This window comes from Arvicola amphibius, chromosome 18 (genome assembly GCF_903992535.2).
Source record: "Arvicola amphibius chromosome 18, mArvAmp1.2, whole genome shotgun sequence".
Classification (NCBI taxonomy): domain Eukaryota; kingdom Metazoa; phylum Chordata; class Mammalia; order Rodentia; family Cricetidae; genus Arvicola; species Arvicola amphibius.
The window spans coordinates 33,152,985-33,179,888 of NC_052064.1; the positions used below are offsets into that span (position 1 = coordinate 33,152,985).

Here is a 26,904-nt window from a genome sequence, read left to right on the forward strand (position 1 = left end):
TCCCAGCTACTCCGAACTTCCCTAGCCCTGCGTGAGAAATGAGTTTCGCCCAGTGCACTGGTTGCTGTCCCTCGTGTGACTGCAGCAAGGACGTTCCCGGGGGTCGTGTTATCCCGAGACTTGAGTGAGAGTCTCCCCACTCCAGGGGTCTTTCGTTGCTATGGAAATGCATCTCTGCTGATTCAGAAAAGGTTTTTCAGATGAAAGGCAGGGTCAGGAACCATTGTGCTCTGTCTTTAAGCACGGTATAACCCTATGGGAGGCGCCCTTGTCACTCAGGCCTCACTAGCCAATCAGTCAGAAGTTGTGCCAGGTCCTTCCGGCCCCAATTTCAAGCTAAGAGCTGTCCCCAGTGCTTTTGTGTGCTGTGCTATGAGCATTGCTGCAGGGAGCCGAGGAGGGAGCATTGAAAAGCTGGAAAACCACGACATGGTGAGCTTGGGGATATCCCCAGACTGGGAGGAGCGGCTGGTTGAGCCCCGGGAGCCAGTGTGGTTCATCTTCCTCTGGCTGTGTGGTAGCGAGTGACCCGATGCAGAGTTCAGTCTATTCCTGTCTGGTCCTGCATCATCCAGCTTGCTTCTGTTGATCCTTAATGCTCCAGCATGGTCTGAGTGGTCCTGCATGTTCTTTGTATCTCCTGGGCCGACTGGCAGTCTCTGAGTAACTTCACTCTCCTGACCGTGTCCGTGCAGAGCATTGGGAGCGGGACCGTGCTTTGAAATATCCTTGTTGAAATCACCATGAAATGCCGGCTTGTATCGTCACCGTGTAACAAAGATTTGCCAAGGTCGGAGAGCCCCGGTCCCTCTAGTATCTCCCAGAAGTTCTGCACTGAACATTTAACATTTAGGTTTAGTATCCATCTGGAGTTATTTCTGTGGAGCTGAAAAACAGTAGTTCCTGGATAGAGGAGCGCTCCACTGCTACTGTGATGTGGAAGAGTAGAACTGATGTTATAAGGACTTACCCGTACTTAGGAAACATTAAGTCACAAAGTAGAATTTTTAGGTAAGGGAGAGTTGCATCCAAATATCCCAAAGGTAAGTGGTGTGCTAACTGCACATGTTACAGATTAGTATAAAATGTAAATGTTTGTTCCCCAGGATTAACCAGCTACATTCCCAAAACAAAGGAGACAACTCTGTTTTAGAACCAGCAGAAATACCCATCCCTTCGTTAATAAAAACCATCCTCTTAATGCTGCTCAAGAGACCAGGCCAGTGTCACAACCCCATTAAGTCCCGTTGTGCCATAAAGCTATATTAATTCTAGAGCATTGGCATTTCTAGTCTTTTTGAAAAGTAATTTTGAGTCAAGGTCTCCTATGTTGATTGAAGTGTATTTGAACCCTGTCTGTAGCCCCACAAGGCATTGCCCTTGTTCTCCTCTTTACTAAACACTCTAAACCTTGGATTACATGTCTGCAGCACCACAGTGTTTTGAAATTACCAGTTTTAGTCACATAGTGGACTGTCCATTGCAGATCAGGGAAAGGATTTGTGTGTGGAACATGGCTTCTCTCTTCAGACCAGAAGAGGAGGAACATTGTTCTGTGTGCACTGCAGGGGGAAGCAGACTAGATAATGTCTAGGTCACAGACTGAAGTTGAAGGCAGTGCCCTTCAGGGGTTTCCATTACAAAGAAGGACTGATGGGGCATGGTGAGTGACTTTCTCTGTAATTTCCCTGCATGTATTAATTTCTTCCATGTGAATGAAGACAGACAGAATTAATGGGTGTGCAATTTAGGGAGGGTAGCTTGAACTACTGAGTATTCAGTTTCCAATTAGCAGATCTATGCAGATATGTACAATCCTGATTGACACAGTTAAGTCAGCTGAGATGTTTGAGAAACAGGCAATTGAATGTAACTCCATGTGTTAGATTACAGCACTCAGTGGCTAACATTTTACATGGAAGCTGAGCAACCTTTTCCATTGCTTATCTGTGCCCACACTTTCACAGCTGACCTCCTGTGGGCCCACCACACTCAGTCTGCCAATACAGTCTCTTATTAATGGCATTCTCTCTATCAGGGAAGGGCCTACTCTCTTTCAAAGTCAGTATAGATAAATGTTCTTTCTCCTATTTTAATCATTTTAAAACATCAATTATTGGTATTATTTTTAACATTCATTTTATTTAAATGCATTGCTGCTTTATTTATTCAATGTTTCCAAGTTAAATAATTTGGTTCTATTTTTTTTCTTGAGTGCTGTTTATTTATTTATATATTTATATCAGTTTAGAGCAGGGTTTCTCATCCTTGGGAGTCATAGCTCCCTTTGGGGGATCAGATGACCCTATCACAGGACTGGTCTAAGATCATCAGAAATTACAGATATTTTTATTATAATTCATAACAGTATCAAAAATATATTTATGCTGTAGCAGTGAACATAGTTTTATAGGTAGGGGTCACCGCATCATGAGTAACTGTATTAAAGGGCCACAGCATTAGGAAGATTGAGAACAATTGGTTTCTATTAATGTCTCCTATAGCTCAGGCTTAGCTCACACTATGTAATCGAGAATTGCTTTGAACACCTACTCCTGCCTCAGCTACCCATTGCTGGAAAGACAGTCCTGCAACTCCTTCCTTGACTGGTCTGTGTGAAGGAGAAATAGATCAGTGAATGAGTATCCTCCAACTTATCTAGATGTTTGTGAATTTACAAGTGAAGTGGGACCTGTGTAAGAATTGAGTTAACTGACCAGTTGTAATGCCAGTGTAGTCACAACAGACAAAGGATGGGCAAGAAGAAAGGTAAAAGCTTTCCTGCTGTGACAGTAGTTGACATTAGCAGTGAGTAGTGAGGTAATCAATTTTAGATGTTCCATAAATGTCCTGTCTGGCCATTTTGTGGATCCACAGACCATGTATGCAAGAATCTATATAAAGAACTGAACTTATCATTAAACCTAATTACTGTAGTTACAGTATTTCAGGTAAAATAGAAGAGCTGGTTAAAATGGTGTGGCCCTGTCTACCATGATTTATTTTCCAGGTTTAAGATGTATGCTCTGAGAGTAATGATGTGACTATTACTTGGTGTGCTCTACTACAAATCCCTAGTCTCTGGAGCATATTGCCATAAGATCTGTTTCAACTTCTTCTTCTTCTTTTTTTTTTTTTTTTGGTTTTTCGAGACAGGGTTTCTCTGCAGCTCTTTTAGAGCCTGTCCTGGAACTAGCTCTTGTAGACCAGGCTGGCCTCGAACTCAGAGATCCGCCTGCCTCTGCCTCCTGAGTGCTGGGATTAAAGGCGTGTGCCACCACCGCCCGGCTCTGTTTCAACTTCTTAACAGAATTTTTTGGGATTATAGATACATTATTTCCACTATCTCTTTCCTGCCTCTAAGCCCTCCCATAGACCATTCGTTGTGTTTTAATCCATGGCCTCTTTTTTAACAATTACTGTTTGAATGTGACCTGTGTTTGGTTGCAGGACCTCCCAGCTATGAAGTAAAGGGTTGGCTACACTGGACATTGATTGTGTAATGGAATGTGTGCACATAGGACACTGTGCATTGGAGGAGGAACAGGAAGTGCTCTGGCAGAATGGATGATTTTACTTAACTACAAATTTCCCAGATTAGGATCTTGTCTGACCATCGTGTGGAAGGACAAACCTGGAGGGATTTTGCTTTCTGAGACATTCGATTTCTGCTCACCCAGTAGGGTAACTGCTAATGTCTTGAAGCCCAGCTGGGTGGTCCTAGCTAATGAAGGACTCTTGTTGGCAAATAGGAACACCAGTAAGAGGTACCTTACAGGTTCTTTCCAGGATTCCCTTGTTCTGCTCTAGGGAACTGTAAGGAGGACCCGAAAGCCATGCCATGTTCCATAAATGTCCTGATGGTCATTTCTTGTTGTCCACAGGCCAGGGTAAACAAGAATCTGGATAAAGGATTGACCTTATCATGAAACCAAACTGCTATAGTTACAGTAGTTCAACCAAAATAGATCAGAGTGAAATGGGCTTGCCTACCAGGACTGTTATTTTACTGGTTTTAGATATACATCCTGAGGTAAAAGGTTTGAGATACCTTTGATGTGCTCTAATACAAATTCCTAGTTTCTGGAACACAGAGCCATAAGGCCTGTTTCAACTTTAAAAATAATGTTTTTGAGATTATAACTGTATTATATCCACATTCCCTTTTCTGTCCCCAAACCCTACCACGACCACTCATTGTCTTCTAATTTATGGCCTTCTTTCCAGGATTCTTCTCTGCTTCTGTTGTAATGAGTTGTAAGGAAGACCATAGCATGTGCCATGGTGAGTGTAGGGTGTTCAGAGAAGCTCTGTTGAGCTGTCATTTCTGCTGGGATTTGATGGACCATGAACCAGGCTATGATTTATGTATTGATTCTATTGATTTATGTAGTGACCTAGGTAGTGGCCCATGTCCTCTGAGCCTCCCAGGTATGGATTTCCTGGGGAGAGGGGGACTCTGCAGCCCTGACATGTTAGGATATTATGCTTGTAAGATCATTGTTCAGTGTACACACAAGGGCATGCATTTGGTGTGCAGTGGGAAGATAAATTGGAAAACTGATGATATGGTTTCTAGAAGTTCTGAATATTGCATTCCACTTTCAAGTTTGTCTTTTTTAAAAAATATTTATTTATTATGTATACAATATTCTGTCTATGTAGATGCCTGCAGGCCAGAAGAGGGCATCAGACCTCATTACAGATGGTTGTGAACCACCATGTGGTTGCTGGGAATTGAACTCAGGACCTTTAGAAAGAGCAGGCAATGCTCTTAACCGCTGAGCCATCTCTCCAGCCCCTCAAGTTTGTCTTATAAATGTTTCAAATACTTTAAAAACTGGTAGAACTATGGTGATGTTGATTACCTTTTGGCAAGACATGATTAGAATGCTTCTAACTTTCTGCTACCACCAGCCGCAATGGTGTGATTCATGATGTTTAGTTTCAGGGGACAAAAAGAGTTTCTGAGTTACCAAGGTTTCTCAGATGTGTGGTATGGGAGGTCCTTCTTTCTATATGTTGCTTTCATTGGTTGAATAAAGAAACTGCCTTGGCTTTTTGATAGAGCAGAACTTAGGTAGTCAGAGAAGACAGAACTGAATTCTGGGAGAAAGAAAGCAGAGTGTGAGAACCGCCATGGAGCTGTTAGAATAAGACATGCTTAATCTTTCCTGGTAAGCCACAACCTCATGGTCATATACAGGTTAACATTAACAAAAATGGGTTAAATCAAGATGTGAGAGTTGGACAGTAAGAGGCTAGAGATAACAGGCCAGGCAGTGTTTAAATGAATACACTTTCTGTGTGATTATTTCAGGTGTAAGCTATCCGGGGCGGCTGGGATGACAAGCAGCCCGTTCCTCCTGCAACATGTGTGCATGGTGTTGGGCAGGTAGATAGGGCAGAATCTATATCTTGTGCTATAATCCATGTGAAAGGTAACAGATATTAAATTGTTCAATGTTGATTAGGGATTGGGCATCAGTGGGGATCAGTTTACCTGAAAGCACAAGGAGTCCTAAGGGGCTGCAGAACCATAGCAGGAGATCACCTCTTTGCAGAGACAGCTTTAGACCATGGGGCCTCTCTGGAAGAAATATTAGTAGCTGGATGGTCAGAAACATTAGCTTAAGGGTCATTTTGTGTCAATTTTGTAAAAATTGTGAAGACTGTTTATTTAATTTCTATACACATAGGATCATAGGTAGCTGGGTAACATTGTTCAAGATCACACATTTCCTGACTAAATTTCCTTTGGTCTTTTGATTAATAGTTGCCCATATTTTCCTGCCTTTGCTCTTGGCTTTTTCTCTCTATCCTCTTTATTCTTTCCCAAATATCATACACATTCTTGATTGATCAGCTTTGTGGTAATTTCTTTTTTCCCTGAGACAGGGTTTCTCTGTAGCTTTGCAGACTGTCCTGTAACTCACTCTGTAGAACAGGTTGGCTTCAAACTCACAGAGATCCTCCTGTCTCTGCCTCTTGAGTGCTGAGATTAAAGGTGTATGCCACCACCACCCAGAAAGAAGTAATATTATGTCAATCTGTGTACTATTTTTCATAATCCTATTGATTACTCTGAGTGCTTCCAATATGAATGTAGCTTTGTAATCAGCTTTCCTGTTATAAATTGTTGGGAATTGTCATTGTACTGTATTCATTTATGGTGCAAATTTACTATACACATCATCTTAATTTTGATGCATCATGTTTCCAAGGATCATTTATTGACTTCTTTATTTATTTAGGTTTTGTTGCTCTTGTTGTTAATCTGTGAGAGACTTTTGGTTTATTGGATAAAAGGTATTATGGATGTTGGCAGGCGGCTCAGCACATATTCATTTTGGAGGTGATCTGAGTTCAGATACATACACTTAAGTTGTGAGGCTCATAACTCTACCATTTCAGATCCAGGGCATCTGAACCCCTCTTTTTTGTGTTACTTGTATACATATGGAAGACATTCTCACTCATGCACAAACATATGCAAAAATAGCAATAAACTTGTTTTCAAAACTGCTTTTGACTTATAAAGCAATTAGAGTAAAACAAGTTACTTTAGGTGTCCACTGATTCTTTAAAAATCTGTTATCTTGTATTTTGTTTTAAAATGTTTTCATTTCCTCACTCTGATTGCAGACTTACAAGCAATCATCAATCAGGGGTACCAAAGTGGTGTCTAAGTGATCCTAACACACATCCCTTTCTTTACTATAAGATGATATATATTTAGTAGTCAAAACTATTTTCTACGAAGTTGAGACATGAGAAGGTTTTAAATGAATCTCTCCAATTTTGGTGGAACAGCCCTCCTCACCCAAGCCATTTTCTATTATTGGTAAAGGAGAGAGAACTGAAGTGTATAGGATGAGTGCTGGTCAGTGATTTCTTAGAGCTTGATTTTTCTTAGAATCTTTTAGTTTTTATTTAAAGGAGCATAATATGTCTTTGTGTCTTTGTTAGTGCTACCCGTCTATGTTGTTGATTTTATTCATTGTTATCTAAGTATATTGTTTATTTTCTGGAAAATAATGGTCTCACCAATTTTGTATTCAGATTCCTCATGTTATGAGTTCCTTGCGTTTTTGTTGGTTTGGGAAGTTTCTGTGGAGAGACAGTTTTAGTTTTCTCTTCTTTATCTTAGATGTTTGCCTCTTTCCATTTCCTGGCATATCTATCTTCATGTTTGTGTTTTTGCTGCTTAAAGATTCAAAGGCAGTGTACTAATCAAGTTTAAAAACTTCTTGTATATTATTGTCTCTTTCTTCTAATTAGCCTCAGCTATCAGCATGACATAGCTTAGAGTGATCTGAGAAAATACCAGTTGAGAAGCTGTGCATCCTTTGTTGCTGAGTCAGGAAGACCTCTCTTATAGGAGCTGTGGCACCCTTGCTTGCTGCCAGCTAACAAAGCCCATCTGGAAAAATATGTGGCTACCAAGAAATCTTGCTTAACTCTGCTCTCGGTTTTTATGTTGATGTATTGCCTCATTTTACACCATTTTGTTTGTTTCCTGGCTGCCCAGAAATAATTACACAGAAATTATATTGATTATAACACTGCTTTGCGGGCTGGAGAGATGGCTCAGCGGTTAAGAGCATTGACTGCTCTTCCAAAGGTCTTGAGTTCAATTCCCAGCAACCACATGGTGGCTCACAACCATCTGTAATGGGGTCTGGTGCCCTCTTCTGGCCTTTAGGCATACATGCAGAGAGAATATTGTATACATATTAAATAAATAAATATTAAAAAAAAAGAGGTTTCCCAAAAAAAAAAAAAAAAAAAAACAAAACACTGCTTTGCCAATAGCTTTGGCTTCTTATTAAGTAACACATTTTAAATTAACCCGTTTCTATTAATCTGTGTATCGCCTATAGTTGTGGCCTACCGGTAAGGTTCCATCCAGCATCTGTCTCTTTTGGCAGCGACGTGGTGTCTCCCTGACTTTCCTTTCTTTTCACCTCTGTCTTTGCTTGGAGTTCCCACCTTGCTCTATCATGTGCTGCCGTAAGCCCACAGCAGTTTTTTGTATTAACCAATGGGAATAACATATATTCACAGCTTACTGAGGGGAATCCCACATCATCCTGGAAGCTACAACTGTATTGATCCTAGAAATTCCCATTATCTTTTGTTTTTAATAAAGAAAAAGTCTGATTGTTCTCAATAAAACAGTCACAGCCTTGTCTTGCTGTAGCCTTTCCAGCCCAAGTCCGGCTTCATTCCTTGCGGCCCCATCAGGTGATCTTAGCTTGGAACATAAGCACAGGTACTTAGAAGACTTCATGAAAAATTTATCTAGAGATCATTTGTGTGATATTTTTGTCCTAATCTTTCTTATTCTCTCCATGTTCTGAGAAAGTGCGTAGGCAGAATTACAGAATAAACTGATTTCCTATACAAAATACTGCTTTTATTGGATGGTTTTAATGATAACTCATTCAGGTCTACAGTGAAGAGAACAAGAAGGAAGAGATGACAAGTGTAGCTGCAACTTTCTTTCCCATCTGCCAGCTCCCAAATAACCATTCAGAGGCTTATATTAATTATAAATATTTGGCCAATGACTCAGTCTATTACTAGCTAGCTCTCACATTTAAATTAACCTGTATTTTGTATATATCTGCTTTGCTACATGATTCATGACTTGTTACCTCACATCTTATTCCTTCTGCAGCTCTTGGAGTCTCCTTGACTTCACCTTCTTTCTCTCTGTATCTGTTTTGGTTTCCCAACTACCTATGTTCTGCCCTGTCATAGACCAAAACAGCTTTATTCATTAACCAATATAAGCAACACATATTCACAGCATACAGAAGGACATCCCACGTCAGAAAAGTTTTGTTAAGAAAAACAATGCTAGGTAGTTTCAGATGTCAGTCTAGTGGTGAAAAGGGCGCATAGATTATCAAGGATTTTAGTACCATTAAAGGGAAGAGCCTGGCTGTACTTTTGAAGCCTAGGAGCATGCTCCAAGTGTAAGACTGCATCTAACTAAGCCCTTAATTCTTGGAAGGAGTACACAAAGTATTCCTTGTCCCAGGAACAACATCATACAGAACTTGCAGCAAATTTGGTCCAAGCTTTGTAGAGTTCATCAAATCCTGGCAGGATTACCTATGTCATACTGATTCAGGAAACAATAAAGATGCAACTTTAAAGGTCATGGATTCTTCTTTTGTGATCAGGTTATCACCATTTTGCCCATCTATGTTTGGCAGAGTCACAGTCCCAGTAAAAAAGATATTGTGAGAGTTCATTGCATGAAGTGGTTTATATGAAGCTGGGTCACATTTCAGACCACAGGATGTTGAGATACCCAAGCTATGAGACATCTGCCATGGAGAAGTGCATAGGGGTGTGGAAGTATCAAGAGTGAGATATATGAGAGGTTGCAGGGTGTTGTGTGACATTTTGATCATATTTTGATAAAAAGCATGTTTGGAGTCAGAACAGAGCTAGCTATTTACTGACCAAAAACACCATAGAGGTTTGGAGGACTGTGGATAGATAGGAGACAAGTAGTAAGGTTGGGCTGAGAGAGAATCTTGGCCTATTTTGGATAGGGGAATGGAAGAAGAAGAGTCACTGGTGGCTTCTCCACTGTTTCTCTGATCTTTCAGGTTTTTACTCCTGATATCTGACTCCTAATTTTTATTGATAAAGATTAATTAGTTAATGTTTCATCTGGCCCCCTAAAAGATATGCTTAATAAACAGAAAGAGGTAATTAAGACCCCTAGATATAGATTGCACAGTAGTTTATTAACTTTAATTTTTTTAATGCTAATGAAAAGTAAATGGCAGCTGTGGAGAAAGTTAAAAGTTATGACCTTTCATGTTTTATTAAGACAAAAGGGGAAATGTTGTGGAACACTAATTGAAGACATGTCATATCCATTTATGTTGTGGAATATTTGTTTAATGATGCAAGAGTGTGTTGCATTCTTTTATGTTGCATTTTTTAACTCTGTGAAGCTGTGTTTCTTTGCCTGCCTAAAACACCTGATTGGTCTAATAAAGATCTGAATGGCCAATAGCTAGGCAGGAGAGGGATAGGTTGGGATGCCAGACAGAGAAAATAAATAAAAGGAGAAAGAGAAGGATTAAGGACCAAAAAGAGAAAGAGGAGAATGTCAGGGATGAGCCACCTAGTTTCACAGTTAACCACAGAGTAAGAAGTAAAGAAAGGTATATAGAATAAAGATAAAAGCCCAAAGGCAAAAGGTAGATAGAATAATTTAAATTAAGAAAAGCTGACTAGAACCAAGGTAAGGCTGAGCATTCATAGGTAAGAATAACTCTCCATGTGATTTATTTGGGAGCTGGATGGTGGGCTCCCAAAAGAACCAAAGAGTAAGAAACTTAACTACAGGATGGATCATCAGTGGGTATATGCCGAAGACTGGTACAACAGTATCCTGGGGTAGATCCATTCCCAATGTTCTGAGGAACTGCCATTTTGATTTTCATAGTAGCTTTATAAGTTTGTAAAATTTTTTCCCCATAGACAACAAGAGTGATATAGCTAAAGTGTTGCTCAGCTCATGCCAGTCTATATTTTAAGAGTGTTTCAGTGACTTGAAATTATTAGGCCTGCAATATCTAAATTGGGAGGCTCAGAACCACGTGCTACTCCAGATTCAGACACCCTTTTTTCTTATATATCACCTGTACACACATGGAAGACATTCTTTCTCACATAAACATATAAAAAATGTGGGGATAAACTTTTCCAAAATCCTTGTGACTCATAAAACAGAGCAAAACAAGTTGCTTTAGGTGTATAATAGAAATCATACACTGTTTCTTTAAAAATTTGTTATCTTGCATTTGGTTTGAAAAAGTTTTTATTACCTCACTCTGATGCAGACTTAAAGGCAATCTTCAGTCATAGGAAACAAAATGGTGCCTAAGTGATCTTAATGAATATAATTTTCTTTTTTTATAAGAGAATGAGATCCCTTTAGTAACCAAAACTATTTTTTATAAAGTTAAAACATCAGAAAGTTTTATGCAAATTTCTCCAATTTTGGTGGAACAGCTCTCCTCACACAATCCATTTTCTATTATCAGCAAAGGAGAGAACCAGAGTGCACAGGATGACTGCTGGCCAGTGATTTCTTGTTATTTAATTTTGGTTAGTATCTTGTCATTCTTGTTCAAGGAACCATGATATGTATTTGTAGGCTTGCTTGTCTTTGTGTCTTGTTTTGCCTATGATACCATCTATATTGTTGATTTTATTAATTATCATCTAAATTTATTGTTGTTTCTCTAGGAAATGATAGATCTTCATCATTCTTTTTCAGAAAATTTACCATATTATGAAGTCCCTGAGAGTTTCTTGGTTTTGGAAGTTTCTTTGGAGAGACAGTTTTAGTTTTCTCTTCTTGATTTTAGAGGCTTTCTTTTCCTCATTTCTTAATCTATCTGTGTTTTCCAGTTCTTCGTTTGATAAGGTTAATATATTGATTTTGTGTTTAAAAAAACTTTTTTAATATATTATCATCTCTGTTAATAAGCTTCAGCTGTCAGCATGATGTAGATTAGAGTCATCTGAGAGAACATCAGTTGAGGCTTTGCCCAGATCAAAATCTCTACTTACTGTGTTTGGGGAAAATTGTGTTGATTGATGTGGGAAGGCTCTTCTCTTCCACTGATGGTTTCAATACACTAAGCAAGTGGGACTGAGAGGGATAAGAAGGCTAGCTGAACATGAGAGAGTGACTAAGTAAGAGAGAAAGCCAGTAAGCATTTTTTCCCTGTGTCTCTTGCCTTCAGTTCCTAACTGGAGTTGCTATCCTAAGCTTCCACAATTGTGGGTTGTGATATGGAAATATCAGTGAAACAAACCTGTTTATTACATCATATGCTTTTATTTAGAGAATAATCACAGCAAGAAATGAACAAATTAGGTCAAAATGTGGTACACCAAAAGTGATTTCATTGCTGGGTAGAATGTGGGAACATTGTCTTTTGGAGGAATGTGGAAGATATTAGGACTTTAGATAGCAAAAGCCATAGAAAACTGTACACAGAGCTTAATTAACTATTCTTGTAGGACTAGGAATATGGAGGTGTTGAAAGTAACACAGTGGAGCTTGAGTTCATAGGATTTCAGTGGGAAATAGATGTCATGAAAAACTTATCTCTGGGTCATTTGTATAATATTTTGTTCCCAAATCATTCCAATTTTCTCCATTCTCTGAGAAATTGAGTAAGGCAAAATTAAAAAGTAATTGGGTGGTTTCTTAGACAAAATATTGATTCTGTTGGGTGTTTATTACTGATGATATAATTAGATCTACAGCAGAAAAAAATGAATGATGTAGAAAGAAATGAAAAGTCAGTTTTGTGGAGAAAAACAACACTAGGAAGATTCAAGTGGCAGTCTTGTGAAAAAGAGGGAGAAAATTTCAAGAAGTTTATAACCATTAAATAGAAGGCCCTTCTTATCATTTGAAGCCTAGGAAGGTAACTTATGGTAAGATTCCATCTATCTAAGCCTTCAGTTTCTCAAAGGAATAGCCAACTTGATTCCTAATCCAAGGAAGCAACTTCATGCAGAAGCTACTGGAACTCTGATCCAATCATCCATAACAACTTAGAAGCAAAATTGTGTGTGTGTATGGAATCCATGTTGTATTTTCCTGGAAAAAAAAGGAAGCAAAATTTATAGGTCATAAATTCTTCGTCTTTAGTTTCAGTTTAATACTGTTGTGTCCATCTATGTGCAGCATAGTCAGAAACCAAGTGAGGAGACTGTGAGACTTTATTGCATGAAGCTGTGAAGATGAAGACAGAGTTGTATTTTTAGGTGATAGGATGTTGAGATACCCAAGCTATGAGATATCTGCCATGGAGAATTACATATGAGAAGTAGAAGTAGCAAAAGATATATATAATTCTTTATGGATAGTGCTATCTCAGCTCTTTGAAAACGAATCTCCACCTTCCTGAGGCAGAGCTAAAGGGTTTGTTGTTTGCCCTACTGAGTTTTAGTGTTACTGTGAACCAATCTTCCCTCACTGTGTCCACATTTTTCTCTCTCTCCCTCTTCAAAATTTAGTTTTCTTGTAAACAGAGACTGCTTATTCATTTACCAGGCACTCAGACCCGAATAATCATACAGAAACTATATTAATTACAGCACTGTTTTACCTATTAGCTCAGGCTTCTTATTAACTTGCTCTTTCATCTTAACCCATGTCTATTAATCTCTGTATTGCCATGATGCTGTGACCTACTGATAAGGTTCTGGGGTATCTTTCTGCTTTGGCAGTTACATGGCATCTCTTAGACTCTGCCTACTCTCTCTATATATATCTCTTCCAGCCTGAGTATATTCTGCCTTGCCATAGGCCAAAGCAGCTTTATTCATTAACAAATAAAAGCAACACTTATACAGAAGGACATCACACATCACTTTTCTTATAATATATCCCAACTGCAGTTTTCTGCTCTCCATTTCTCTCAGTCCTCTCCACTGCTCCCTTCTCCACCAGATCCAATCCATCTCCATTTCCCTTCAGAATAGAGCAGATATCCCAGAGATATGAATAAAGCTATACATAGCAAATTGAAATAAGACTAGGCACAAATCACAGGCTGGATGAGTCAACCTAGTAGAAGAAAAAGGGTTCCAAGAGTAGGCAAAAGAGTCAGAGACATCCCCCACTCCCACTGTTAAGAGTTGCACAAAACAGCAAGCTACACAATGATAACATATATGCAGAGGACCTGGTGCAAACTCCTGCAGGCTCCATCATTGCTATTCCAGCCTCTGTGAGCTCCTATGAGCCCTACTTAGTTGATTCTGTGGTCTGCGTTCTCCTGTGTCATTTTAGTTAGGAAAGATTTTGACTATGAATTTTTTTGAAATTTTTTTCTGTGCCTTTGGGGTGAGATTCTTCTCCATTTCCTGTTATTATTAGGATTGGTCTTGTCCTAGTGTTTCAGATTTCTTGCATGTTATGTTTCAGGAAATTTTAGGCTTAACATTTTCTTTGATCAATATATCCATTTCTTTGATCATGCTTTTAAAGTCTGAAATTCTCTGTTCAGTGATGTGGGAGGGTCTTCTGTTTGAGTTGATTTCATTGGTTAATTAAGAAACTGCCTGGCCCATTTTATTGGCCAGCCCTTAGGTGGGCGGAGTAGACAGAACAGAATGCTGGGAAGGGAAGTTAATAAATTGCCATGCCTCTGCTCTCTGGGTCAGACGTGATGAAGCTCCAGCCCAAGATGGATGTATGCTAGAATCTTCCCAGTAAGGCACCACTTCATGGTGCTACACAGATTATTAGATATGGGTTAATCAAAATGTGAGTAAGAGGCTGGAAGTAATGGGCCAGGCAGTGTTTAAATGAATACAGTTTGTGTGTTGTTATTTCTGGGACTAAGCTAGTCAGGCGGCCAGGAGCCGGGCGGGATGAAAAGCAGGCCTGCCCACAGCCCCTCACTACAGTTTAATGTCTTGTATTCTTTTGGTGAAGCATGTCTTATTCAATTACTTAGATTTTCATTTTCATAATTCCTTCAGTTCACATTTTTTAATTGCCCCTATTTCTATTTTAAGGTCTTGAACAGATTCATTTATTTCTGTCAACTGTTTATTTGCTTACTTTTGGCTTTCTATAAGTGATTTATTAATTTTCTCCAATACTTCATTTATCCTTTCTCTGCTTTTTTTTAGGGGATTCATTTACTTCCTCTTTTAGGACTTCTATCATTTTTCTAAAGTTGGTCTTAACTTAATTATGCTTCAACTGTGTTGGAGTATTCAGGGTTTGCAGTAGTAGGATAATCTGGTAGTGACTTATTTCTCTGGCTGTTGTTGACTGTGTTTTTATGCTGGTGTCCAGGTATCTGGGTTTAAGATATTTGTGGGTCTATGTACTGATTTCTCCATTTGTCTTTGTTGCATGGGTGTTTTGTTCCTTGGTTTCTATTTGCTCTCTATTTTCTGCTTTATGTGGCCTATGGTTGAACAGGGGCTCTCATCCCAAGTTAGGGCTAGAAATCTTACAGATGGTGTGGGCTTTGCTCCAGCAGCGAGTGTCTGCAGACTTCTTGCAGATAGTGTGTGGGTTTCCACCACAGAGAAGAGAGGGATAGTGTTGTGGGATTATTAAAAGAATGGAGGAGGTACACAGGCAAGAAACCTATGTTAATTTCTGGTGACTGGCATAGGTTCTGGTCCAGCAGAGAGTCTTTACCTCAGTTTTCCTACCTGGTGTGTGTGTGTGTGTGTGTGTGTGTTTCGCTGATGTGACCTGCACTTGAGCAGAGGCTATACATCTGATATGGGGTGGGTACATGATTTGGGGGTAGCAGCTGTAGGGTTTCTGGAAGATTGTGTCTGTGGGAATGTAGGGAGTGTGGAAATTTCATGCGCTTGTGGTCTGCCTATCTGTTCTTCTGACTGGTGTGACATACACATGAGTCTGTCTAAGCTGGGAGCTGTAACACTGTCATATTTCTGTTTTTATGAATGGGAATATGTTCTGTGCCATTATATGTTGTAAATCTTTAATTTTTTTTTCATTTTACAACATGTGACAGTCAAGAGATTGTCTTAAATGTCAGAAGAGACTTTGGACATTTATGATGTTTGGGCTGCTACAGATTATAAGGATCATTGAATTTAGACTAAATGCATTTTATTTGTATTTGTATTTGTATTTATTCTTCTCTTATTCTATATATCCTGATTTAATTCTCCCCTTCCTCTACTCATTCCAGTCCCTCCTCCACCAAATCCCCATTGTCCCAGCTCCACTGCTTCCCTTTCCCTTCAAAAAAAGAGCAGACCTCCCAGGGATATCAACCAAATAAATCATACCAAGGTGCAATAAGACTAGGCACAAACTCTTAGTTCAAGGCTAGACAAGGCAATGCAATAAGAAAAGGGTCCTAAGAACAGACAAAAGAGTCAGAGACACCATGACTTCTACAGTTAGGAGTTTCACAAACACCTCAAGCTAAACAACCATAGCATGTATGCAGAGGACCTGGCACAGAGCCATGAAGACTCTGTGATTGCTACATCAGTTTCCTTGAGCCACTATATGCCCTACTTAGTTGATTGTGCCATGTTCTCCTGATTTCCTCAACCACTGAATGCCACAATCCTCACACTCTCCTTCTACAAGATTCCTAGAGCTCAAGCTAATGTTTGGGTAGGGATCTTTGCATGGGTTTCCATCAGCCCCTGGAAGAAGCCTCTTTAATAACAAGTAGGCTAGGCACCAATCTATAATAATAGCAGGAAATAATTATGAATCATTTTATTGATATTTTTTCTCAGTCAGCTGTTATTTGGTTCTACCCCTGTTCTCTGAGCCATTCAAGTTCTGGTTCCTGGCCATCTAGGCATTGTCAGTTATGGGCTTCCTCTCACAGCATGGGCTTCAAGTTAGACCAGTCATTTATTGGCCACTAAGAAAGCTCTGAATCACCAGTGCCCCAGCATATCTTGCAGGTAGTACAAGTGTGGGTTGAATGTTTTGTGGCTGGCTTGGTGTCCCAGTTCCACTGGGAGCTTTATGTGGTTACAGAAGATGGCTAGTTCAGCCTCCATATTCTTGATTACTAGGAGTCCTCACTAGGGTCACCTTTATAGGTTCCAGAAAGTTTTCACTGCACTGTTTCCACATCCCTTGTTAAAAGCTCCCCTATTCCCATCATCTCCCCCTGTCTTCTCCCCATCTGTCCCTTCCTTGATCACCTAATCATTCCCCTTCCCATCCCCACCTGCCTCCAGTACACCCACAAGATCTATTCTATTTCTGCTTACCAGGGAGATCCATGCATCTCCCCTAGAGCTGTTCTTGTTACTTAGCCTCTTCTCTCTGTGTCTATGGATTGTACTGTGATTAACTATGATTACTGTGATTATACTTTACTTAACTGCTATTGTCTACCTTTAAGTGAGTAAATACCATATTTTTCTATGTGAATTTGGGTTTCTTCACCTAGGATATTCAAGAATTCAAGAAATTAGACAACAGCAAACCAAATAATCCAATTATAATGGGGAACACCTGTAAACAGAATTCTCAGTAAAAGAATCTAAAGTGACTGAGAAACACTTGAAGACATGTTCAACATCTTTAGCTATCAGGGAAATTAATATCAAAACTACTTTGGGATTTCATCTTACACGTGTTAGAATTGTTAAGATCCATAATACAAGTGACAGCTAATGCTGTCAAGGACATGTAGCAAGGGGATCCATTGCTGTTGCAAGTGCAAACTTGTACAGCCAAAGTGGAAATCAACATGCTGTCCTCAGGAAATTGTGAGTCAATCCACCTCAAGACCCAGCTATACCACTCTTGGACATATACCCAAAAGATCCTACCACAAGGACATTTGCTCAACTGTGTTCATAATGGCTTTGTCATAAAACCATAGACTGCTGTTTCTGGGAGAGACTGTTTGATTGATGATTGATGTGGGAAGGCTCGTCCACTGAGGATGGCAATATCCCTAAGAAAGTGGGCTTGGGCTACAAAAGGGAGCTATTTTAGCATGAATGAGACAGTGACTAGGCAAGAGAGAAAGCCAGGAAACAATCTTTGTCTGTGGATTTTTGCCTTCAATTGTTAGCTTGATTCTCTATCCTAAACTCTGAAAATGATGAAGTCAAATTACCCCACTCATTGTCTGAGCTGCTTCTGGTTAGAGGATTTAATCAGAGCAACATAAATGTAAGATAGAACAAAAAATGGAAAACCAAAAGTAACATTGTTGCTATGCAGAACCTGGAATGATATCTTTTGGAAGAGCATAGAAGATATCTAGACTTTAGTTAGGAAAAATATAGAAAGTAGTACACATAACTAAATTGGCTGTTCTTGTAGGACCAGGAAGATGGAAATGTTAAGAGGAATGCCAGAAATTAGAGATTGAGGTCATAGGATTTCAGTTGGAAATGATAGACTCCATAACAGATTAACAGATTAGAGATCATTTGTGTGATATTTTTGGCTCCAAAAATCTTTCTTTTTCTGTCTGTGACCTGGAAATTTAGTAAAGCACAATTAAAAAAATAATGGGCTAATTCCCTAAATGAAATATTGGATCAGTTGGATGGTTATTCCTGATGATTCATTCAGGTCTACAGTAAAAAGAAAATATTTGGGGCTGAAAAAATGAAAATGAAAAGATAGTTTCAGGTGGCAGCCAATTACTGAAACAAGCAGGGATTTTCAAGGAGTTTATTACTATTATAGAGAAGGCTCTTGCCATGGAATGGAAGTCTAGCAAGGTGCTCCAAGAGTAAGAATCCATCCACATAAACCTTCAATTTATGTAAGGAGTAAGCAAAGTGATTCCTAGTCCTAGGAAGTAACTTCTTACAAAACCTGCCACACCTGTGGTCCTAGAGTGTTAGTGTCTGTCAATTAAGAAGATAAACTTTTCAGGACCACTCATCATGTGCTGGTCCTGGGAACAAGAAAGAATCACAATATAAGGTACTGGGTTCTTAGTTTGTGGTTACAACTCAGTATTGTTACTGGCATCCATGATTGGCAGAGACAGAAATCCAGTGAAGAGATTGTGAGAGTTCATGCCATGAAGCTGTGAGGATGAAACCTGTTGCTGTTGTTTTTACTCTTTTGGGGGCCCTGCCACCCAGCTCTCAAAAAAATGACATACACTGAGTCTTATTATTTCTTATAAATTCCTGGTCTGAGGTTGTCTTGTTTCTAGCCAGCTTTTCTTAACTAATTGTCCCATCTACCTTTTGCCTTTGGGCTTGTATCTTTCTCTATTCTGTATTCACTTTTCACCTCTTACTCTATGGCTGCTGTGTGGCTGAGTGGCTGGCCCATCCCTTCCTCCCCTCTTCTTGGCCATCCTTCCTTTTTCCCTCTGAGATTTCTCCTCCCATTTATTTTCTCTGCCTGCCAGCCCATCTTATTCTTTCCTACGAAGCTATTGACTGTTTTTTAGGCCAAACAGGTATTTTAGACCAGCCCAGTATCACAGCTTCACAGAATTAAACAAATGCAACATAAAAGAATGCAATTCATATTTGCATCATTGAAACAATTGTTTCACAACATAAATAAATATAACACATCTACAATAATATTCCACAACAGCCAGGGTTGTATTTTGATACAGCCTAGGTTGCATTTTGATATCATAAGATACTGAGATCCCTAAACTATAAGACATCTTCTATGGAGAACTAACTGAATATAGGGAGTGTAGGTAACCAAAGAAAGAGATGTACAAGAAGGTGCAGGGATAAGGTCATCTAAGCCCTTTGAAACTGAAGCCCTGAGTATCTGAGACAGAACTACAGGATTTGATGTTTGTCCTGCTATGCTTCAGTCTTGCCTTGGTTCAATCTTCTCTCACTATGTCTCCATTTCTCTATTTTGGAGTGTGAATGGTATTCTGTACCATTGTATGTTGGAAAGATGTAACTTGTTTTCTGATTTTTTTTTTTTTTTGGTTTTTCGAGACAGGGTTTCTCTGCAGCTTTTTTAGAGCCTGTCCTGGAACTAGCTCTTGTAGACCAGGCTGGCCTCGAACTCACAGAGATCCGCCTGCCTCTGCCTCCCGAGTGTTGGGATTAAAGGCGTGCGCCACCACCGCCCGGCCTTTTTTTTTTTTCTTTTTTTTTTCAATATTGATTTATTATGAATACAATATTCTGTATGTGTGTATGCTTGCAGGCCAGAAGAGGGCACCAGACCCCATTACAGATGGTTGTGAGCCACCATGTGGTTGCTGGGAATTGAACTCAGGACTTTTGGTAGAGCAGGCAATGCTCTTAACCTCTGAGCCATCTCTCCAGCCTTGTTTTCTGATTTTTACAAGCTGTTACTTGCTGTGCACAATGGTCATGTACCTTGTAATGATTTGTCACTTGTATTGGTTTAATAAAATGCTGATTGACAAATAACCAGGCAGGAAGGATAGGTGGGGTGACCAGAACAGGAGAATTCTGGGAAGAGAAAAAGGCTTAGTCTGCAGTTGTTACCCAGACACAGAGGAAGCAAGATGAGAATGCCTCACTGATGAAAGGTATGAAGCCATGTGGCTAACACAGACATGAATTATCTACTAATATAAGATGTAAGAATTAGTTAATAAGAAGCCTGAGCTATTAGGCCAATCAGTTTATAATTAATGTAGACCTCTATGTGTTTCTTTGGGACCAAATGACTATGAGACCAGGCGGGACAGAAACCTCTGTCCACAAATCACTGTCAAGTGATTGTCTTGAGCATCATAAGAGACTTTGAACATTTGAACAGTGTAGGGCCTATTGCAGACTATGAGTATCATTGAAGTAACTAAATTAATTTTCTTCATGGATGACCATGAGCCTATAGTGACCCAGGTCAGAATGTAATTGATTCTAATGAAAAACCTCCCAGATAGTAAGATGTATTTTAACACGTGCCTCTTCTTGGTAGATTTCATTTGATTGCTTGTGAAACCATTAGTAGGAGGAGCCTTTCTGGATGACATTTCTCATTGGGGATGTGATATGATATAGTAAGGAGGGATGCTTGTTTGTTCCCAGCTGTTCAGTCCTGAAATAAGCACACAGAAACTGTATTAATTAAATCACTGCTTATCTCATTAGCTCTAGCTTCTTATTGGCTAACTCTTACATTTTAATTTAGCCCATTTCTATTAATCTGTGTATCGCTATGTGACTGTAGCTTACCGGGTAAAGTTCCCAGCATCTGTCTCTGGTGGGGCTACATAACTTCTCTCTGACTCCGCCTTCTTCCTCCCAGCATTCACTTTAGTTTTCCCCACCTACCTAAGTTCTGCCCTATAGCTCTGCTATAGGCCCAAAGCAGTTCGTTTATTAAACAATGATAATCACAGCATACAGAGTAGAATCCCACATCACCTTCCCTTTTCTGTTTAAATGGAAAGGAAGGTTTTAATTTTAACATAGTAAAATTACAAATAACAAAACAATTATCATGCAAGAATTACAGTTACAATATTTATATCTACTTTATCTTTTATCATAACTAAAGAAAACTATAACTATAAATTCTTCAACTCCATCAAAGACCCCAGAAGAATATAATATTACCTAAGTAAACAGGAAGTATATTGTAAGCAACTTCCAAAACTCTAGAAATGACAAAGACATCTCATTGCCCAGTCACCCAAAGTTCTTCTGTGTTGTTGGGGCATCCAATCCTCACCCCACAGGCCCATAGTAACCTGTAGTTGAAGCAGGAAATTTGAAGACCTGGTCTGCTTTGCAATGGAAAAGTCCATCAGTTGCTTCTTATGTGTCCTGCAGAATGTCTGGCAGACTCTTTCATAAATCAAAAACCCTGAAGAATCATCTCACCTTTAGGCAAGTTCAGCAGTCATTTCTCTGTTCATCAAGCTGTCCAGGCAAGAGCAGTTTCTCCAAACTCCATAAGGAGCCTCTTCGATGCCCATCCTCCTCTCGAAGTTATTGGTGCTGCCAGGAGCAGATGTGTCTCATTGTCATGAAAAGTTTTGGAAGTTGCTTACAATGTACTGACTGTTTACTTAGGTAATAGTATATCCTTCTGGAGTCTTTGATGGAGTTAAAAAATTTATAGGTATAGTTTTCTTTAGTTATAATAAAAAATAAAGTAAATATAAATATTGTAACTGTAATTCTTGCTTGATGACTGTTTTGTTTTATGTAATTTTACTATGTTAAAGTAAAAACCTTTCTTTTTTGTTTATACACAAAAATGGGAAATGGTATAGGAGGTTCTTCTGTTTGTGTGTTGCTTTTCTTGGTTGAATAAAGAGACTCCCTTGTCCTTTTGATAGGGCAGCCCGTAGGTGGGCAGAGTAGACAGAATAGAATGCTGGGAAGAAGGGAAGTGTGACAGATGCCATGAAGCTCTGGCCTAAGACAGAGTAGGTTAGGATCTTTCCTGGTAAGCCACAACCTTGTGGTGCTACACAGATTACTAGATATGGGTTAAAGCAAGATTTGAGAGTTAGCCAAGAAGAGGATAGATATAATGGCCAGGTAGTGATTTAATTAATACAATTTCTGTGTGGTTATTTCGGGGGTTAAGCTAGCCAGGCAGCGGGATGTAGCCCGCACCCCTTACTACATTCCCCACCTACCTAAGTTCTGGCCTATAGCTCTGTTATACGCCAAAGCAGTTTCTTTATTAACCAATGATAATCTCAGCATACAGATGGGAATCCCACAATATTAGTTTCTATAACCTCAGCCCATTTCCTGTTCTTTGTGCCTACTGTGTTATGGTTGAAACTAATCAGTCAGATTTCTTCTTTTGCTATCATAACTTCCCCTCTATCACAATCTCTATCACTAAATTACATAACATTCACTAGAATTAGCTGCTATTTGGTGCTAAGGTGGTTTGGTAGCCTACTGTTTATATTTTTGTTTGTTTATTTTTGAAGACAAGGTTTTTCTGTGTAGCCCTAGCTGTCCTGAATGTGGCTTTATTTACCAGGCTGTCTTCAAACTCAGAGAACCTCTGACTCTGACTCCCAAGTGCTGGGATTAAAGGTGATCCAGCATTCCTGTCTTTTTTGTTTTTATATTGTTGTATGATGGTTTTGTTCCTATCAAGCATATGCTGTTTTACTGATCTTCACCCATATCTTGAATTTTAAAATTTGACAAAGGGTATCATTATGTTTCCCAGGATGGCATGTATTCATGACATTAATACTGCCTTTGCCTTCTGAGTCATTGGATTGCAGGTGCATAACCTTCTTCCTGCTTGTTTTGTTTGTTTTGAATTTTTATTTTAAAAAGAGTATTATACCTGTATGTATGGATATGCACTATGTGAGTACTTGGTCCTTATATTTATCAAAAGATGGTACTAGAAACCTTGAACTTGAAATAATGGATAGTTATGATCCCCCATGTAAGCCCTTGACCCCATTTGTATGCAAGACCAGGAGGACTCTTTACTGCTGAGCCATCTTCTCTGCTCTGTGTTGATTATTTGTAGTCAGCATATTAATTGTTATTGTTTTCATTTGTTCATTTGTAATTTTTTAAACACACAGTGCCTTTTAGTAAAATCTTATTTATGTTGCAGTTTAAATTGGGGCACTTGAGGTTTCTGGTAGATGAATAAAGAGTTGAAGTGAATGCATAACTCTTTGTAGAAACTTCAGTAAAGATCTATGAGTTATTTCTAACTTTTATGTTTGTTTGATTGATTTTTTCATGTGAAACAAGTATTTAACATGTACTTCTTGCTGCCTTATGCCTCTGCCTTCTGAGTGCAAGGATTAGAGACATGATTCAATGTATTCAGCTTGTTCATCTTATTTTCTTTTTTGTAGTTAGGAATTAATCATTCATACAATTTCTCTTATCTGTACTCTATACTGTTGATCTGTTTACGTATCTTTCATTGTTGGTTAGTAGGCATTTCTCTTGCAAGGTGATATCCCATTCAAAGGGTTCAGAAATGACAGAGGTGAACCTCTTATTCAGTTTGCTTCTAAAGTGACTTGGTGATTAAATTATGACATCTGTGTCATGGAATAAGTATTTAGAGCACCAGAATTATATGACTATACTGTCAAAGAAGTATACATTTACTATGTTGTCAAAATCATATTTTCTGTTGTACACATGTATGGGATATTTCAGAGTGCAGTGACCTATGATGACGTGCATGTCGACTTCACTTGGGAAGAATGGACTTTGCTGAATCCTTCCCAGAAGAGTCTCTACAGAGATGTGATGGTAGAGACCTACAGAAACCTCACTACTATAGGTAAGACTGAATTGTCTTTCATGTTTCAAATAATGGGACAACAATTCATTGGTTAATAATGCTCTTTTATAATATGATTGAGAAAGAAGAATGGGGTAAATAAATCAGACATGGTTGTAAGGTTTGCTTCAAATGGAAACTAAATTTTTTACAATTTTTAATATATAACATACATTTTTCTGGCACTATATTTTAGGATACAGTTGGGAAGACCATAATATTGAAGAACATTGTCAAAGTTCTAGAAGACATGAAAGGTAATTTTTATGTAAAAGCTGATACAAATGTACTTCTGAAGAATTTGTAATGAATCCTATATGTTTTAAACCAAATCAACAGTGTAATCAATAAAGTGCATTGATGATTATTAAATTCTCACAAAATCATATCATACCTTAATTTCAGATAGGTGAACTATATTTACAAGTCATTCTTTTAAGAAATAAGTCAAGGAAACAATGTCTTAACATATATTGCCATTTGAATCATAATACAATGAGAACTATACTGTAAAATTGTCAATCCATTTATTTCATATTATTCATATTATAAAATATATACGTGTTGAAAAGGTGATAAGTATATCTCTAAAACTCTCTATTACACTAATAGTCTATAGAAAAGGTAGTTCAACCCATATACTTGTGACTGTGTTAAGTTTAGTGAGGGGGCAGTTAGAGTCACAAATCAAGGGGCAGCTGCTGTAGAAAGGCCTTAATCCAGATACCACAAGTCTATGAGGACAGAAAGTGTGAACTCAATATGGAAACCTTGTATTTATTATTCTTCCTTTACTAGGTATATCATGTTACTCTGGATACAAGCCACATGAGCATAGGGATATGAAAAGATATAACTTACCACTCTCTCAGAACAAATAGAATATATGTAGCTTCCCATGTTGAGTATACTTGTTGAATTTGATGTACAAGTATACAAGTAATTTGTTTTCTAGCCTCATTGTTAATATATCAACAAGCTCACATTTCAAAAAGCACCATGAGTACTAGGACTGTGTAAATACTTCTGTTTGTCCTAGTTCACTTAGCAAATGTAGAATCAGTCAGAGTACCGGGAACTTTATGAATGCAATAAGAGTGGTAAAGCTCTGAGTTTTTTCAGTTCTCTTCAAATACATGAATATTCTCATACAGAAAAAGATTCTGTAAATGTGAACTACATAATAATGCTTTCCATCCTCAAAGATGGAAAGCAAGCCTTAATGAAAGGAAAAACAAGATTCTAAACATGGTGATAAAACCTTAACATATAATTCTTCTTTAAAACATGACTTAATTGTAAAATTAATTTATACAGATAAAAATATTGAACAATGTATTAAATGTACTAATGCTTTCACATGTACCATTATCATTGTAAGCATGAAAAAAGTCAAACTAGAGAAAAAACTTCTGTATATACTCAGTGTTTTAAAGCCTTTGCATGTGACAGTTATCTTCACAGGTATGAAAAAACATCTACTAGATTGAAACCCTATGAAGGATATGAGTGTGGTAAAGCCTTTGCACATCACAGTCATCTTCAAAGGCATGATAGAACATACACTGGAGAGAAACCCTATGAATGTAATCAATGTTGTAAAACCTTTACATGTCACCGTACTCTTCAAATGCATGGAAGAACCCATACTGGAGAGAAGCCCTATGAGTGTAATCAGTGTGATAAAGCTTTTGCACGTTCCAGTAGTCTTCAAAAACATAAAAGATTACATACTAGAGATAAGCCCTATGAATGTAATCAGTGTGGTAAAACCTTCACACAGCATAGTAATCTTCAAAGTCATGAAAGAAGCCATACTGGAGAGAAACCCTATAAATGTAATCAGTGTGGTAAAACCTTCACACGGCACAGTCATCTTCAATGTCATGAAAGAACCCATACTGGAGAGAAACCCTTTGAATGTAATCAGTGTGGTAAAGCCTTCTCCCGGCACAGTCATCTTCAATGTCATGAAAGAAGCCATACTGGAGAGAAACCCTATAAATGTAATCAGTGTGGTAAAGCCTTCACAAGTCATAGTTATCTTCAATGTCATGAAAGAACACATACTGGAGAGAAACCCTATGAATGTAATCAGTGTGGTAAAGCCTTCGCACAGCACATTAATCTACAAAGTCATAAAAGAATCCATACTGGAGAGAAACCCTATGAATGTAATCAGTGCGGTAAAGCCTTTTTGTGTCACAGTTATCTCCGAATGCATGAAAGAAGCCATAGTGGAGAGAAACCCTATGAATGTAATCAGTGTGGTAAAGCCTTTGTATATCACAGTAGTCTCCAAACACATGAAAAAACCCATACTGGAGAGAAACCCTATAAATGTAATCAGTGTGGTAAAGCCTTTGTACAGTCCAGTCATCTTCAAAGTCATGAAAGAAGCCATACTGGAGAGAAACCCTATGAATGTGATCAGTGTGGTAAAGCCTTTGCATATCATAGTAGTCTCAAAAAACATAAAAGAACCCATACTGGAGAGAAACCCTATGAATGTAATCAGTGTGGTAAAGCCTTTGTATATCACAGTAGTCTCCAAACACATGAAAAAACCCATACTGGAGAGAAACCCTATGAATGTAATCAATGTGGTAAAGCCTTTGCACAGCCCAGTAATCTTCAAAGTCATAAAAGAAGCCATACTGGAGAGAAACCCTATGAATGTAATCAATGTGGTAAAGCATTCGCACGGCACAGTCATCTTCAATGTCATGAAAGAACCCATACTGGAGAGAAACCCTATGAATGTAATCTGTGTGGTAAAGCCTTCACACGTCACAGTCATCTTCAAAGTCATGAAAGAAGCCATACTGGAGAGAAAGCCCTATGAATGTAAGCAGTGTGGTAAAGCCTTTGTATGCCACAGTAGTCTCCAAACACATGAAAGACCACATACTGGAGAGAAACCCTATGAATATAATCAATGTGGTAAAGCCTTTGCATTTACAGTAATCTCTGAAAACATAAAAGAACCCATGTTGTAGAGGAACATTATGTATGTAATTAGTGTGCTAAAGGCTTTGTTTATTATAGTCATCTTCAATGACATGAAGTAACACATTCTTGAGAGAAACTATGAATGTAATGAGTCTGGTGAAGCCTTTGCACTTCAC

At 38.6% G+C, this 26,904-nt stretch overlaps 1 protein-coding gene across 2 annotated transcripts; it reads left to right on the top strand.

Moving 5' to 3' along the window:
* The first annotated feature begins 332 nt into the window (after positions 1-332).
* Positions 333-26,769, top strand: LOC119803990 (zinc finger protein 431-like). Of its 2 annotated transcripts, XM_042054287.1 has the most exons (4): positions 333-432; positions 23,650-23,776; positions 23,973-24,033; positions 25,229-26,769. In XM_042054287.1, the coding sequence occupies exons 1-4, from the start codon at positions 373-375 to the stop codon at positions 26,619-26,621; spliced, it is 1,641 nt and encodes a 546-aa protein (XP_041910221.1). In that variant the 5' UTR covers positions 333-372; the 3' UTR covers positions 26,622-26,769. The 2 variants fall into 2 exon arrangements, with proteins under 2 accessions (XP_041910221.1, XP_041910222.1); XM_042054288.1 differs by lacking the exon at positions 25,229-26,769 and having other exon boundaries at positions 23,973-24,037.
* The last annotated feature ends 135 nt before the right edge of the window (positions 26,770-26,904 follow it).

Excerpts from the sequence above, each read along its gene's own strand:
- LOC119803990 (XM_042054287.1), top strand. The coding sequence starts at position 373 with ATGAGCATTGCTGCAGGGAGCCGAGGAGGGAGCATTGAAAAGCTGGAA. Across the intron at positions 23,777-23,972 it reads CAGAAACCTCACTACTATAG|GATACAGTTGGGAAGACCAT; the intron begins GTAAGACTGAAT and ends ACTATATTTTAG. Across the intron at positions 24,034-25,228 it reads AGTTCTAGAAGACATGAAAG|TTATCTTCACAGGTATGAAA; the intron begins GTAATTTTTATG and ends TGCATGTGACAG.